The following is a 17686-nucleotide window of genomic DNA, read 5'->3' as shown; positions in this document are numbered from 1 at the left end:
AGAATAGTCGTTCTAACTTTCTTACTCCCTCCCTTGTTTTTGTCATCATATGGTACACTACCACAAAGTGATTGTCGATTATTATTTTAAAAATATTTGTAAAAACAAACTATATTATAAATAATAACAATAACAGGTCAGTTAAATCTACTGAAAGTTTGACATAAGTTAAAAGAAAACAGCTGCACTCGAAACGTTTTCTTTTGAATTCTAAATGATATTTAATTTAGTATTTCTATTGATAGAGCTTTAAGTTCCAATCAATCGTCCCCCAGCCTACATTTTCAGGCGAAGCGCTCGGACAACATCGGGGCGCGTCGTCGTCACGTTCGGCTTCAGTCGCGCCACACTCCTCGCGTCGGCAGGACCGATCACGTGGGCGGGTGCTCTGAATACGCGACGCGCGAGCTCGTGTGACGTCTCGTCGCGGTTCGAGTGAGAGATACTGTGTCGCCTGTGCAGTGCAGTTTTACTTATAAGACATGTGATTGGTTGAAGTGCTTCAGAGCCCAGCGACATGTGAACTGACTTATAACTACTGACCTTGGATCACTTTGTTAGCAAGGATACATGTAATTAATTTTCTTTTATATGATTATTGGCAGAGCAGTGAGTGACTTTGCTATAAGTTTGAAAACTTTTTGTAGTATTTTCAAAGCCTAGGTTTTATGTCTCTTCGGAACTGCTACAATTTTAATTCAGTACTAAATTATATTCTTGTTGTAAATTAAAATGTTTATCTTGTTTTCTTTTAGTAGTAGTTTTCTGTAGCTTGCTACAATAGCATCGTAAATGCTTCGTAACTTTAATAAGTATGCAATATAATTTACTTTTTCTTGTAATAAAGGACCAAAAAAAAAATAAACCGTCCCAAATTAAAAAAATAATCAGTTCATAAATGACGGAGATTTGAGCTGCTAAAATAAATAAATAATAAAACAGACTATAAAATTATACAACTGAATGAACCACTTTTTTAAACTTATATTATATATACGTATTATATATACCCATACGTATATTATTTCTAATCTTAATTCATATTTTTTTTAATAATAAAGCTTAAATCGACTTAAAATCAAATTGTGATTTATAGAAATATTAATTATTATTTTCAAATCACGTTCAAGGTGACACATAAATATAATTGCGATTGTATTACGATTATAATAAATAATATAAATAAAATTTTAACAAAAAGAAAAACCGACTTCAAACAAAACACTATTTTAAAACAAATGAATATGCACGAAAAAGTAATAAAAATAATTGCGTATTCAACATATTTTTTAGAGTCTTCCTAAGTTAAATGAAATGAAAAATATTAGACTACTTAAAAGTCGATTAACGATTATATCATGTAGTTATAGTTATTGGTATATTTGGAGCCGGTGTCAGCCACGGTGCCCTTGCCCCAACAATCAAAAGAAAGAAGCGATACGAGCCCCTTGATTGATCCAGTATATTATTGTGTAAAAGGTAATTTGTAAAAAACATATTTGTCAAAGTATTCTCGTATTGTTTTTTGATAGATATACTGTAGGGTTTTATTGGCTGACACCGACTCCAAATATAACAATAATTATAACTACATGATATAATCGTTAATCGACTTTTAAGTAGTCTAATATTTTTCATTTCATTTAACTTAGGAAGACTCTAAAAAATATGTTGAATACGCAATTATTTTTATTACTTTTTCGTGCATATTCATTTGTTTTAAAATAGTGTTTTGTTTGAAGTCGGTTTTTCTTTTTGTTAAAATTTTATTTATTTTTTGATTTTAAGTGAAGCTGATGTTGACTAACTAATTTTTTTTAATATGGATAGATTAAACGTTCCGTTTATATGAGTCAGAAACTACTTCGAGGACAATTTCAAAGGAAACTTGCGAATAAAGCAAAAATAGACTTTCGAAAATGCGGATTTAATACGTCACGCGGCGTAAACTACAAGGATCCCTCGAAAGAGCTGTAATCGAACTCAGCAAAAAAACTTTGAAAAAGACCAACTATATTTCGTACATCATATGACATCACATCACATACACAAAATTTGATTAAAGACAGAAAGAAATTCTGCCCCATATCGCACCCTAACTGCGAGCCGTATAGGAGTTCCATCACTACATAGTATAAAACAAAGTCGCTTTCTCTGTCCCTATATCTTTAAATCTACGCAACGGATTTTGATGCGGTTTTTTTTAAAAGATAGTGTGATTCAAGGGGAAGGTTTGTGTATATAGAACATGAACAATATAGTAAAGAAACACTGATAATTTTAGAAGTTTGCGATGTGATGTCGTATATAAACAAATTCTGTAGTATATTTAGTATCAGTATTGCACCCGTGCGAAGCCGGGGTGGGTAGCTAGTTGATTATAATATTCAACTATGATAATTACATAAACATAACCACATTACGGAAGGTGACTCAAATATCCAAATAACCTATAAATAAAAGATTCGACCGAGTATCGCTAACGTGCTCCTCAGAATTGTTCCGTTCCCTTCCGTTCCGTTACTTTGTCATGGATCCTGTGCTCAGAACCTTACCAAACTTTCACCAAATTACCCTTGAAGTATATATTTTATAATAAAAAAAGAATTATCAAAATTGGTTAACGTGATTTTCAGTTATTCACCTATTTGTCGCGCATATACATAATGCAAATTTAAGACTTATGTCGTTTTCACATGGATACCATCATCGGAAAAAAAAATAAAAAAAATGGGACCCCACGGGAAGCACTACCTTTCAAACAAAAAAAAAATTATCAAAATCGGTCCACCCAGTGAAAAGTTATGAGGTAACAAACATAAAAAAAAAAAAAAAAAAAAAAAAAAAAAAAATACAGACGAATTGATAACCTCCTCCTTTTGGAAGTCGGTTGATAAAGAACATGCCATTTCGCGATAAGCGGCGGGCGATATAATTGGAAGCCAATTTGGTCACACGAAGCCTTATAGTCCCAATAAGTAAGCTATATTGTTAAAAAATATTAAATTATATAAGTTTTAATTTATCCGAGGAAATATTGTATAATACAGTATGAGTAAAATTGATACATAAACTATATTAATAGTTTTGAATTTTATTAGTGATATGTTTTCTTTCTACAAAATTTGTCATAACTTTAATAAAATTAAATACAGTTTAATTGAATATTACAACTAATTACCTTAGCTTACTATGCTTTGAAATTATGATGCCTCAAGTTCAATATTGCATAGCATTTAATATCATTCCTATTATTTGACGCGCTGTTCTCAAGAACTCTTTGCGTTTAATGGAATGAGTATTCTTGTTATAAACTATATATTTCAATTTTTTTCGAAGAATCTAAGCACTGAAACGGGACCCATACAGAAAACATTCAGGGGAATTTGACTTAATAGCAATAGTAAATGTAAAATGTCTACAATTTTATAAATATACAATAAAATGAATTAAACTTCGAAGGGAAACATATTATTTCATTTCGCCAAAAAAGTTTGAATACATTTTTACCTTATTATATTTTCCTAGGTACTTGTGTTATATTTAGTATTCGGATAATTTCAACCTTAATATTCACTGTTTTAATATATTAAAGCGTTGGCGGACATGTGCATTATGTAAATCAAGTGATTGAATTCTTGAAAAGAGTTTTCTTTCACCTTTTAAAAAAAAAATCCTTTAAGCGATGGGTGGGTGTTATTGTATGGTAGCGGTGAAGTTCATAATCACACCAACGGGTATGATGTTGTTTCAACATCCTTCATACTATACGTGTAGTCGCCCGCGGCTTCGTTCGCGTTTCCTGGTGTTGGTTGGCACGTGTTTGGCAAAAAAGTAGCCTTTGTCCTTCCTTGGAGTTCAAGTTTGCTTGACAGCAAATTTCATCAAATTCAGTTCAGCGGTTTGGTCGTGAAAGAGCGACACAGACAGACAGAGTTTCTTTCTCAATTATAATATTAATATAGATAAAAGTATTATAATTATTATTTGATTTAATGCTCCTATACAAATATCACTAATTTGGAAATGGAAATACCCCCACTCGGAAAAAGAGAAAAACCGGGAAAATAAATTGTATGGGGTTTTTTACAATAACAAATTAAATTGGTTTGTGTAGATCAACATCAAGTATCGATACGACTGCATACCAGCAGTTTTTCCCAGTCGTATTGCAATTCCGATCGTCCGACCGAATTTGAAGGCGCCCTTCTTTAACCAGTGAGGCGACATGTGTCATATGACTTTGTAAAATCACAATAAAACCACCCTCATATTCGATTTGATGTTACCACACATACACACTCTCACTGTGCATGTTTTTACAGCATTATAACGAATGAGCACAGGTTAAACTTAAGATATCTCCCGTAATCGAAGTCCGAACAAGTCCATAAATAAAAAAATCAACTGAAGCCGTTTTTCTCACTTACCCATCTTTTATGAAATGAATTGTATATTAATTTAATTTTGATACTACAGTACATTACACACACACATACACACATATTATATAATAACTTTTATTATTACTTCTAAAAACCAAGAAAACCTAAATATTTTTACGAACAAAATAGTATGAAATACTTCCAAATGCAATGTGAGTTGTAGCTATAGTTACCAGCATTGGTAAATGGACCACTCAACAACCTTTGTAACGCTGCTCTTGTAAGAACACTACCAAATCTATTTAACAGAAGAGTATGCTTGCTATACATAGTTCTATTAGACATTTAACTATATTATTTACGTATCAGAAATAAATATACAAAATAAATACATTTGTAAAACAATTAACAAATATCTAAATGTATTAAATGTTTCGCATGAATACAATCGTGTGACTTGTGAGATCTACGCAAGCGTGACACGCTTCTGAGTACGGTCTAATAAAAATGCAAGGACACGCGCTGATAACGCCCTGAGGGCTCACGTCTTAGCATCCCGTGTCGCCAGCGGAATTGCGACACGCTAACAATTTGTCACTTGGCCATTTTTCCGAAATAAACATAATATTACAAAACCTTTGCGCAGTACTTGTTACCTCTAGTTTATTTTATTAGACGTTAAAATTAAAGCTACTATTTTATATAATATACCTTTAATAAATTGTGCCGAGTTGGAGTGACTGTTGAAGCTTGCGTGGATTGCGTGGCGAGCACTGCACCGCTGACGACTGGTTCCATGTGCTTAATTTGTGTCAATAATTATTTTGTGCAGCTTGCGCGTGCGAGCTCAACTCATTAATTATTCTTCTAATAATCCTTTGTTTTGCTGTTTTGATTTGAAAAATGACTGAGTGAGTTATTTATTGAAATCAGTTTTATCAAACGGAACAAAGGCACATATGATGTATAGTAGTTTTACTTGTTGCTCTTGCCTTTTATGAAAAAAAACAATGAATAAAATAAAAATAACAGTTTGTATATGAAGCTCATTACAAATGTATACTTTGATTCTAATATTATAAATGTGAAAGTAATTCTGTCTGTCTGTCCGTGTGTCGCTTTTTCACGGGCAAACCAATGAATCAAATTTGATGAAATTTGCTGTAAAGCAAATATAAGCTCGAAAGAAAGATGTAGACTACTTTTTAAAAGCAACGATAAGCTCCTTATAATAACAAAAAGAAATGTTTTATTTATAAAGAAAAGAAAATAACTATACAACGCTTAAGAACGACATTGAAACCAAACACACATGCGCAAAGGACGATGTTATCACTGAAGTATCTCTATAAATCTTATCAGACATTTTAATTAGCTGAGTCAATAAATAACATAACTCGCAAAGCTATTATAATGTCATCAGTATTCTCGGCCCAAAAGTGTGTTCCCACCTTTCACTACCTGTCGACAGCTTTAATTGATTATCGCCCTCAACTCTCGCCTTCATTATGAACGGTGTATATCGATCTCATTCCGAATTACATCAGTTGTTGCTAAATAAGTTATAAAAAGTTTCTTTCTGCGTCTGATATACCTAACTTCTAATACGTATAAATATCTGAGGTGGTTCAGAGATTTGATAACAATAGAACGATATAAAATTAAGATTGTGATCTCTAATCCGAACAAGCACCATCATTTTCATGCCTTCATTTATATTCATAATTTGCCTCGTGCTTATCGGTAAAGTATTGAATAAGTTCAGTTTGACAATGAAGAGTTGGAGTACCTAAATGCGTGGGAATCGTGGTGAAGTAATCCTTCTCTAGCTAATAATGGCAGATATTTATAGAACAATAATTTTTATTACACAGTACTTAAGTTTTCAGTTATTATTATTTAAATGTTAAAAAAAACACAATATGATAATTTATCTTATTTATTTCTTACAATTAAATTCCCATACTTTGGCAAAAAAGTCCCTTTTTCTGATAAGGAATATGATCTAGGCTAATCCAAAGCTGATAAGTCGTTTAAATCTTATTAAAATATTGTTACAGCCAGTTAGCAGACGGTAAAGATCTTCTGATGTCTTTATCCTAATAATATAATTTAAAAGATAAATTTAATCTATCTTGAATGACTAAAGTAACTTAGATATTATTCAAAATCGGGATTAGTAATAAACTGGAGACAATGGCTTCGCTAACCTACATTTTAAAGAAACATGCGATCGCAGTCTTTTATGTAAGATTTATTAAGACACTTGCCAGCCGTAAGGACCACTCTAAGATGACTAGATACAAAGTGTTACCTAAAACAGCAGCATAGCACGAGCGTTGCCCGCTGCGCATAGCTCTTGCCTTTATGATCCTTTATTGAAGTGCCTTTATCGATCGGCACATTGTCACTACGTCTTTCATTTTAAATATTCTCTAGAAGATTAAACACTGGATAAGAAGCTAGGGGTAATTGTAACTATCAATATATTTGTGGTTTTGAAAAGTAATTACTAAGTTTATAGGCGATTTTTCTCGGTAGAACTTATATTTCGAACCGGTTGGAACTTTCAATATTTTATGCACAAAAGTACTGATCAGATGATGATATCTTCCTGACAGATTTCGGTCATGGCGCGGAACTGCGAGAAAGACAAGCAAATTACGCACGTTATATTATAAGACCCAAGTTTGTACGCTACACAGTACTTTTACACTACCTCACTCTCGAGACGGCGAATCTGATAATAATCAATCATCCGACTTTACGTGCTCTCCGAGGTACGATAGTGCACAAACTTCGAACTTCTAGTCTCCTAGCCTATGCTGATTATTTTTCGATATAAAAACTTATTAACTTTCATTGGGCTGACTTGGCCTACCCGAGTTTGAACCACGGACTACGGGATACGGCCTAGTAAACTACATATGACACAATACAATATTGAAAACATAATGTTTTAACGCCAGTATTTTTTTATTAAATAAAGCAATTTTCCTTTTTCTGTCTTGTTTGATTGTCATCCCATCAATCTATGATTAATGACCAAAAGCCGATCCTTTAAAACAACACTTAAAAAACAAAATATACCGTCAATCACGATCAACATTTTTATTAAATACTATCATCCTGGTAGTGTGTATTCGCCTTCTCATGGGCAGTGTATACGCATCTAACGTCTAACGAATGACAAAGATACAAAGAAAAATGTAATTGGTTCATGTTTAAATTTAATACAGAAGAACTCGATACATGAAGACGAAATTAATTCCTTCAAAGCAATCGAATGCGTAATATATACAGCGAGAAGGTTGACAAGTATGTATATTATTAGCAAAGACAATATTGAATCGTTTTATCGTAATATAACCCTCATTATATTCTCTCTTTGCTGTAGCGTTTTTTACGAACAAGTTCATAAAATCTTTTTGGAATTAAATGTTTTATGAATTATGATTCCATTTCACAAAAACCTTTTTATTTATATTCAGAATAAGATACTATAGAAGTGATTAATTAATTCATTCCCGCTCCGCAGGTCGAGAAAGCTTAGCCGCCAACGAACAATATGAAATTCAATATGATTTTAGATTCTGTACATAATTACAAAAGCTGATTGTCTGACTCAGATTTTATTATAGCTAATGGTTGAGGTTTCCATGTTTGTGGCTATAATTAGCAATTTAAGTTTTATCATTGTTTACTTAACTTTTTTATTTTTTATTATCATTGTTTATTCAACTTTTTGAGCTGAGATGGCCCAGTGGTATGATTGCGGATTCAAACCCAGACAAGCACCACTATATACTCATATATGTGATTAATTTGTGTTTATAATTCATCTCGTGCTCGGAGGTGAAGGAAATCATCGTGAGGAAACCTGCATCTGTCTAATTTCATCGAAACTTTGCCACATGTGCATTCCACCAACCCGCATTGGAACAGCGTGATGGAATATGTTTCAAAACCTTTCTTTAATGGAAGAGGAGGCCTTCTCTCAGCAGTGGGAAATGTACAGGCTGTTACTTTACTTTATTTTTTTAATTAAACTTTGTGAGCCGCAAATTGTGATTAAAATAGTTTGGTTAGTGCACACACAATTTGTAATAGACAGTTATGCAGTAAGAAATGTTTACCATTCCTTACATCGCCATGCGTCACCAACCATTGGAACGTGGAAACTATTTAAGGTTGTGTTTGTGCATTTAATTACAACTGAGTCATTTATACTTTTAAGAATACACATCAAACAAAAATCAACAATCAATATGGAGGTAGAATATGTGATGGGTGATATATGTATATGGGCTTGCAAAAAACCATCAAGTCAATGTATCTTGAATACTAATACTATTATAATAAATACATTATAACAAATATATAATAATACTTACTCGTGAAAGAATATATCGTGATAAAGATCTTCCACTTGTGTTTCTACCACTTGGGGCCTCTTACTGGAATAGCTCCAAATCTTCGCCTGACAAGAGCAGGCCTGTGTCCCGTAACATTTACAGGCTATCATCTTCTAGCTTGCTTACATAAATATCAAGTCATATGAACAAACATATAAAATTGTTTTATGATATTGATATTATAGATGAAAATAAAATGGATAAATATAGCGACTTTAGTTCTAAATATTTTTTATCGCGTATACATATATTGTCATATCTCTTAAACAGCCAGTCAAACTTAAAAAGTGCAAATATATTATCTTTAAAGCAAAGTTTTCGTGTGTCTGGCATAGTTTTGGCAACGACCCGTAGGAAAACACCCGCACCGATTTATTTAATTTTCTCCCCGACGTTGACAAAATAAGCCATATCTCAAGAAGATGCGACGTATAACTTTACTGCGGCATTGTTTTATTCTGAATTATAGACTTTAACACAATTGTCAAAGTTTCAAAGTATAATTAAAAGTGAGAAAATCGATCTTAAAATATTAGTATGCCATTAAACTGTTCAGATGGATATTTTAAATGCGAAACTGCTTGTTGACATACTGACATTATTTGTACTCTTATTTAATTGCAATTATTGCAAGTATTACAAGATTTACATAATATGTTAAAGAGTCATAAGACAAAAGCACTCTCTACACGCTCTTTCAGAACCAAATAGTAGCCGATAGACAAAACAAAATTGAAGAACTTCGGGATCGAAGCTTTTATATACTCTTTCCTGACGATATGACGACCTATGTGGTCGAGTGGTGTGTACACCGGTTTTCATAGGTACACCACTCCGAGGTCCCGGGTTAGATTCCCGGCCAAGTCGATGAAGATTACCAATAGTTTTCTATGTTGTCTTGGGTCTCGGCGTTTGTGGTGCCGTCGTTACTTCTGATTTTCCATAACACAAGCTTTAGCTACTTACATTGCGATCAGAGTAATGTATGTGAAGTTGTCTCATACTAAAATATATATATATATATATATATATATATATATATATATATATATATATATATATATATATATATATATATATATTTAATTTCCTAGATTATAAAAGCTTAAATTTCGAAGTTAGATACAAGGAGAAATACGAGAGAAATGGATTTGAACGAACAGATGAGGAATGGTATTGGAGAATCTGCAACGCCCTTTTCCCAAACGTCCTCAAACTGTTTGGAACAAGGGCAAGGATAAAAGAAGCAGTTCTAGAATCTAGGATAAGGCAATAAGCTTAATACCTCGTGGATCTCAGACGTGGAATTTAGAAAGCAATCATATTTTAATTCGTAATTCTGTCTGTAAAAAAAGCTGTTATAAATCTTAGTTCGATCATAATTTTGTTTGTATGTAAAAGTATCCTGAACATCTGCCAGTTACAATACTTAAGGACATACGTTCGCAGGTTCTCAATAACGTGCCACTAGCGGCGGCGGATGGCGGCCGCACTCGCCCTAACGCTTCTCGCCGCGCTTCTCTCGCCCGCTGGTACTGCCGGTAATGTTGATTTAATTCATTATTCAATTACTTTATTAAGTCTGAGTAAATTAGCCCTCTATTAGTTAATGGTTTCCATCGCCTACACATTTTAGCATTACAACTGCAGTGCACTACTTAAAACATCCATTAACGCCGACCATCACATCTTCGATGTTTTTTTTATTACTCAGGAAAGAGAGCAAGAGTCCAGTGGTTAGAACGCGTGCACCTCAACTGATGATTTCGGGTTCAAAGCCAGGCAAGCATCACTATATATATGTGCTTAATTTGTGTTTATAGTTCATCTCGTGCTCGGCGGAAACATACAACACCGTGATCAAAATTAAAATCAAATCAATCAAAATTCTGCCACATGTGCAATTCAACAACCCGCATTGAAACAGCGTGGTGGAATATATTTCAAACTCTCGCTTTAGAGGGAGAGGAGGCTTTAACCCAGCAGTGGGAAATTTACATGCTGTTACTGTATTGTATTACACTCATTCGAACTAAATACGTAGAAATACAAAGAAATGCTAAGCGGTATAACAAATCATGAGATAGATGTCAGCAAAGAGAAACAATCAATCTGATCTGTAAAAACTCCTCTCGTTGTAGAATGTAACAATGTCAATAACTGTTCTCATGGTACATATTATGAGAGGCCAATACCCAATGGAATACCCCATCGAACTCGTTACTCAAAAACTAACCGAATCAGTAAAACACTACGAATGTTCATTCAAACTTTCATCCGTTTTACTTGTATAAGGAATGAATAATCAAAAGCGCCGTAACGACTGGCTTTCACATTTTAACGTATGCCTCAGCGCAGACTTCGATATTTCTAGCATCAAAAGTGACGAATTTCTACTTTCATCCCCCATTTTGTTCTCTTGGGATATGAATTTTGCAAAATCCTTTCCTAGTGCTCGCATACATTTTAGAAGGAAAATCTGTGAAAAATTCCATCTCGCTTGACCGGCGCGAAATGCCAGTCAGTCATTTTAAAATTTTATTAGGGAGTTACTGTTTGCATATTCGTCAAATAATTGCATCGCCAATGCTCACGGAATAGTTGAATGTTTGATGGGAGGAAAGTGTATTAAAATTTGGCTTAACGAATGAATTGATAATATGATCATTTTTATAATGACGAGAATAAGAATTACTCTGTGTTTGAAAATCGAAGACAATGGTACCAATTAAGTATCGTCAATAACATATTAATTAAGAGATATTTGTTACATTTTTTTGTTATATTATTTATCAAAATACTTTTGGTCTCAGAGCGGGCGCGGCGCTCAGCGGGCGAGGCGGCCGCTGTGGAAATACACCAGAATGTACCGGACATTCCGCATACGGAAATGACCCAAGCAGAGATAGACGCGGCGGCTCAGGCTGAAGCCGAAGCGGCAGGAGTACCCGCTTGGCGAGACCTCTGGTACTCCTCTTTGGAGGCCCTAAGACGGGAACCAACTATAAACAATACTCAAGAAGACATACTGGTTCAGCTCGGTGGTGTGGCTTTTCTTCATTGTCCCGTGCGGAATCTTGGTGAAAGAGGCGTAAATAATCTTCTTTTATCTTAACTATATCATATAAAATTGCATGAACTATAAGGGACATTGTTTACATCTATCAATCAACTGCTGTACTATTCTAAGAACCTCATTGTTACGATACTTTGATGCGTGTATGCTTTGAATATTTTTTTTCTGAAAGTCAATGTGCGTATCACTTTCTGACATTGGTTCATGATCATTTATGAGCAGCACGTGATTGGTAAGTTATAAATTTATCTTTTTAAATTCTACTTTTTATGTTGTTTTACTTTAACAGTTGCATTATAAATAACGAGAGATATAATTATGTCGAAATACTTTATTTGTAGCAGTGTGGCTGTAGCGTTACAGACCACACTCGCGTTGCTGTGAACAAACCCCTATCTCATTTTCCATTACTTAGAACAACAACATCACCTGAGCTGTCGTTATCTTGACCGGCGTCATTATCTTCACTGTTCCACAATTCGCCTTCAATATTGTATCAAAATAAAACAATACTATTAAATGTGCCTTCTATTAACGTTTCACTAGCCGATGACAGTTAGTGTAATATGTGTGATCGTTTTACAGGTGTCGTGGGTTCGAAGACGTGATTGGCATATCATCAGTTCTGGTGTTTTCATGTACACTAACGATGAGAGATTTCAGGTAAGTTATGTTGAGTTAAAATAACAAAAACTTGATTTCCAACAAAAAACAATGTGTAACTATATACATATACAAAATAAAGTACCAGGATTACGTTGAATATAACATTACCAGTATCCCACAAGTAAGCAAAATAAAAAATATTTACGTCAAACATTTAAATACATTCAGATTAAAATATTATTGCGCACATCGTTACCGCGCGAAATAATGGTAACAATAGCATTTCCGCATTGAAATTAAATTTCGATTCTAAAGACAAAAAATAAACCAGAATCAAAATTTTAATTTCTCTTTTGCGCTCTGTCTCCAAACAGTTATCATTATCACATAGTAATTTGATTTGCTAATTGAGATGCATTTTCAGAGCATATCAGAATAATTTAAATTCTTTATACATTTTGTTTTCTTTTTACATTTAGGTTCTGCACAGCGAAGGTTCAGACGACTGGATATTGCAGATAAAATACGTACAGAAACGTGACAATGGAACTTATGAGTGTCAGGTATCTGGGCAACTTAGTTATCGTATTACTAACTCGTCTAATCCTATCCAACAAAAATACTATCCCGCTATCGTATAATATTTACTTAGCTTTAATAAAGATTATTTAAAATGTTTCAAATCAAATCGTAATTTACATTTATTTTTAATAATAAGATTAAATGAAATATAACAGGTTTCTGAGAGGAACCGACAAAAAATATAAATCAAATTAGATTAGACTTCAAAAATAAGAGTAATTTATAGATTTGAGGCGTCGCTCTTTTTTTGTTTCTTCAACAGTTTTATGGAAACGGCTAATCTGAATGGTATGATTGAAACTTTAAATCATTTTAATCGTTTTAAATTTATGTACACTTTTCTTTACATATACTAAATTATAACGTTTTTCAAAAATTGGGAGAAGTACGTTTATTAATATGTCCTCAACTGCTCTGCCCACTTTACACTATAATTTAAAGTGGGTAACAGGATATCTTAGGTTTACATTCACATTCGCTCTTAATGCTTCAAGTTTAATTATAATAAATAGAAGTAGGTTTAAGTAACATGAGAAGGTGTATGTATATTCGCTTTTGAACCTGCAACCTTTGATTAAGATTCTCACCATTAAGCCATGAACTTTAAGAATTAAACAGAACTGAACAGAATTCTTTAAGAATTAAACAGGGTTATCTAGCTCACACTTTCACTCGTGTAATTTGTTAATTTTTCACACAAACTTTGTCACTCCATTTTAACTTGTTCCCTGAGGATTTATAAAATCTTTTCTAAGCGAGCTCCCGCGATCTAAGAGAAACATAAGTGCCCCAAGTTTGCAACTTTAATAGTTCCAAAGATTTCGTGATGTCTGCGAATATCAGTGGACGGAAACAAATGGCATTTTTGGAAATTCTTGTCATTCTTGCTTCTTACTATAACAATAACAACGAATAGTTAATTAGAATATATCTAACAGGAGACTCGTTAAACACTTTTCTGTTATTATTTTGGAGAATACTATCTCAAAAGGTAATCTTCCAAATTAAAAAGTTAATTTCGATTTTTGGCATATAATAATGCTGAAATTTTAATATGTTTGTAATTTGATAGTTCTATATTTTTCCAATTTGACGCATAGTGATATCTTCTAGAAAATTGTGTGTGATAAACATTGATATATGATTGTTTGTATATATCAGTTAATATCAAAACATATGAATGTATCCTGATAAAATGGTACGTATGCCGTTATTCGACTACTATATGTCCTGTCGTTGTTCTTAAGACATCGTTCTTTAGCGATTAAGTTATTATCTCATCCAATATTTATTAGTCATTGTAGCTGTTGTGCGTTGGCACGCAATAATTTTTTTTAGAAATAAACAATTAATATGTACAGTCGGGGTAAGAAAAGGTTCGTCACCTTAAGATTTCGTGTGCTCATTATGAGTGATAATCTGCTTTACCGATCGAGAATGACATGTTGCATCGCAATGATTTGATGTTTAGATTCAAAAGGTACGAGTAGAGGTAAGAGTTAAAGACTTGACAAAGGAATGTATTTGAAAACTGACGAAGGTTTTCTTACACTGGCTGTACATTGTACGACCTACGTATTTCTAAACGCAGGTTTCAACGGGGTCAGGGACCCTGTCACGCCTGGTGCACCTACACATAGTGGTGCCCGAGGCGTTTATACTCGGTGCTGATGAGTACCATGTCGATGCAGGCTCCACGATCAATCTCGTCTGCATTATTGAAAAGGTTGGATTTATTATTCCTATTGATTTTGGTCATTTATTTTGCATATCTATGTCCCAATAGAGCAAAAGCCCCCTGAAAATTATCCAAACACGTGAGGAGATAATTAGAGCTAATTATTTTAATGCACTAATCCATCAGCTCATAGGATTAATACTCTGTAATAATCAAAACACTTATAAAAACATACAATACGCATAAAAAGCTAAATTTCTTGCGGCAGCAAACCGAAAAATGACCTTGAAATGCTCTCATCGTCTTCACGTATGAAGTAAGATTGATGTTTGAGACGTATTTATTTGTTCAGAGTCCAGTGCCACCACAGTACGTGTTCTGGTACCACAACGCGCGCATGATTAACTACGACGCGGCGCGCGGGGTGACGGTCGCGACCGCGCCGGGCGCGCGCACCCAATCCGCACTCGCGATCCGTTCCGCCGCGCCTGCGCACTCCGGGAACTACTCCTGTCGCGCCGCCAACACAGAGCCCGCACACATTTATGTATATGTCTCAGAAGGCAGTAAGTACCTGTAATATCTATCGTACAATAATTTTAACATATGTTAAAATTGTTATCTATATTGAAGTTTTCAAATATTTTTACTTTATTTATATGACATACGCACCTGTGTAAATATGTACAGTGTATAATACACTTAATCTCTAGGTGACCAGTGTTTTCTTTTTGTTAAAAATACTTCTTTAAACTGACATTTAAAATAACTTTGAGGGTCTCTGTTAAGATAGTCAGTGTAATTACTGTATATATATATATATATAAAAAAAAATAACATCTTAGTTCATAAAACCAGGCGCGCATTAAAATTAATGGTAACAATGGATAATAAAAATAAAGTTCTACATACATTAACGGCCAGTAGTCTGTACAAAAATATGTATTAAATAATTTATCATTTCCTCGAAACAGTCATATAAAGGTATAGTCATATCACATGGAGTTTTACGTACGAATGGAGATGGCAATCAGCAGTAGAATTCCGTATGAATTCACTTCGTTTCTCACTCATGAAATGTTGTTGACATACAAATTTCTAATTGTTATTGTCGATATCACATTGCAACTTCTCACGTACTTGTTCTGCAATGATATACGAGTTTCTTGTTGCAGAATAGCTACACTGGCAAAGAAATAGCTCTGGATGGTCTGAATATTAGGTAACTTTAAAACTGTCATCAATTGTTCTTTGGTGTGTACACAGGTGACAAGATGGCCGCCACTTTGAGCCGCAACGCCAGTAACGCCCAGAGCTACTGGCTAGTGCTCTTGATCACGTGCTCGTACGCTGTCCTGCGGAGTCACAGCTCGCTATAGTCGCGATAATACTGTCCATCCGAACGTATACTATACAAGAGATAACATTCCTTCAGATTATATAATTAAAACAACTAGATTTAATAATATTACATACTTTGAGTTAAAGAGATTTTTATATAAGACGAACATGTGGAAATGTTAGTGTAATTATAAAAATCTGGAAGTAAATTATATATAAGCGTGCAAGTAATGTTGAACAAGACGTTGTGAGAATATACATTTGTTTCCCAAACCACACATTCGTACGGACGGTTATATTTCAATTCTGGTATCTTTTAAAACTCTGCAAAATGTTTGCTTTATTTTATCGAAACAACCGTCGAAATACGTACGAAAAGTTTATTAAAACTGTTACAGTAATAAACGATTCGGAGTATATAAGGAGTAGCTGTGAATTTGAATACAGATTGTATTTGTGTATTGTAGAAATATTTAATTTTCCGAGTCTTACAAACATCCACTAAAATAAACTATATTTACGAGTTCGTGGAAAATAAATTTTGTCTATTGTTTCCGCGTAATACGTGTGACAATATTTTCACATGACGTTAACCAAAACACAAAAACTATTGTAATGTCAAAACTATTGTTGACATGATATGATGTAGATATCATTTTAGTATAACAAACATTACGGGAATTATTTGAACAAAGTAATTTGAAAAATGTAAATTTGTGTTCAAATATTTTAATGTATTTTATTTATTCCGATATATGAACAATTATAGATATTTATTAAGAATTAATTGCTCAAAGCAAATAAAATATATTGTATACTCTCATTAATTGTACAAAATTTTGATGATATAAATACATTTAATGAAGAATTGTAAAATTATACTTAGTTTTGTGATTCGTTTAATATTTCTCTACGCACCTCGTATGTATAAGAGACAGGACACACTTGCGCGTTCTAGCGCGCGCTCTTAGGGCCGCTGCACATCAGGCGAAAGGCAGTTCAAAGAAAACGCGCGAATTTTCCCATATTAGCGTGCAAAGTAACGCGCTAGCTCGCGTAATGCAAAGTTAACTGAAGGAAATTTACTTCAGAATCAATTTCCATATGTGTAATTCAATCGATTGTTAACAGTAAGAAATGTCTTGAATACTGCACTCAGCTAAGGATGTGCCAGTCCCAAAGACTTGAGTTGGAACTGGCCAGGTGCGTCGCCAGGTGCGTTCGGTCTCGAATAATGAAATGGCTCAAATGTTTTTTGTGTAAATAATATTAAATAATCTGCACTTGGTGACTGTAAAATATTAATATCTCAACGTTTGTAATCTAATACAGTTACGGAACTGAGTTCTAATGTAAGATAACATTCTCCCTTAGAATTAAATGATGATTCTGTTTATTACGGCTTTCATTTGCACACCTTCCCTTTTGAGCTTTTATGGACTGTGTTACTTTATACAGTGGTACTGATTTCAAAGGAATATTAAAATATTCTGAGAAAAGAGAAACTCAACGGCGTTTGAGTTTGATGAAAATATGTATTTTTAGTTAGAATCTTATAGAATGAGAGATACAGACTTACGGTATAATTATAAAAAAAACGACA

The 17686-nt window shown here is 33.6% G+C and overlaps 1 protein-coding gene across 1 annotated transcript; it reads left to right on the top strand.

The window, feature by feature from the left end:
* The first annotated feature begins 325 nt into the window (after positions 1–325).
* Positions 326–17479, top strand: LOC124537655 (zwei Ig domain protein zig-8-like). Its single transcript, XM_047114552.1, has 8 exons — positions 326–572; positions 10250–10341; positions 11614–11891; positions 12462–12539; positions 12962–13045; positions 14656–14790; positions 15095–15308; positions 16009–17479. Exons 2-8 carry the CDS (start codon positions 10281–10283, stop codon positions 16119–16121), a joined length of 963 nt encoding a protein of 320 aa, XP_046970508.1. The 5' UTR covers positions 326–572; positions 10250–10280; the 3' UTR covers positions 16122–17479.
* The last annotated feature ends 207 nt before the right edge of the window (positions 17480–17686 follow it).

Source organism: Vanessa cardui, chromosome 18 (assembly GCF_905220365.1).
Source record: "Vanessa cardui chromosome 18, ilVanCard2.1, whole genome shotgun sequence".
NCBI lineage: Eukaryota > Metazoa > Arthropoda > Insecta > Lepidoptera > Nymphalidae > Vanessa > Vanessa cardui.
Note: the sequence above shows the minus strand (reverse complement) of the source record. Positions and strands in the feature narration are given on the sequence as shown.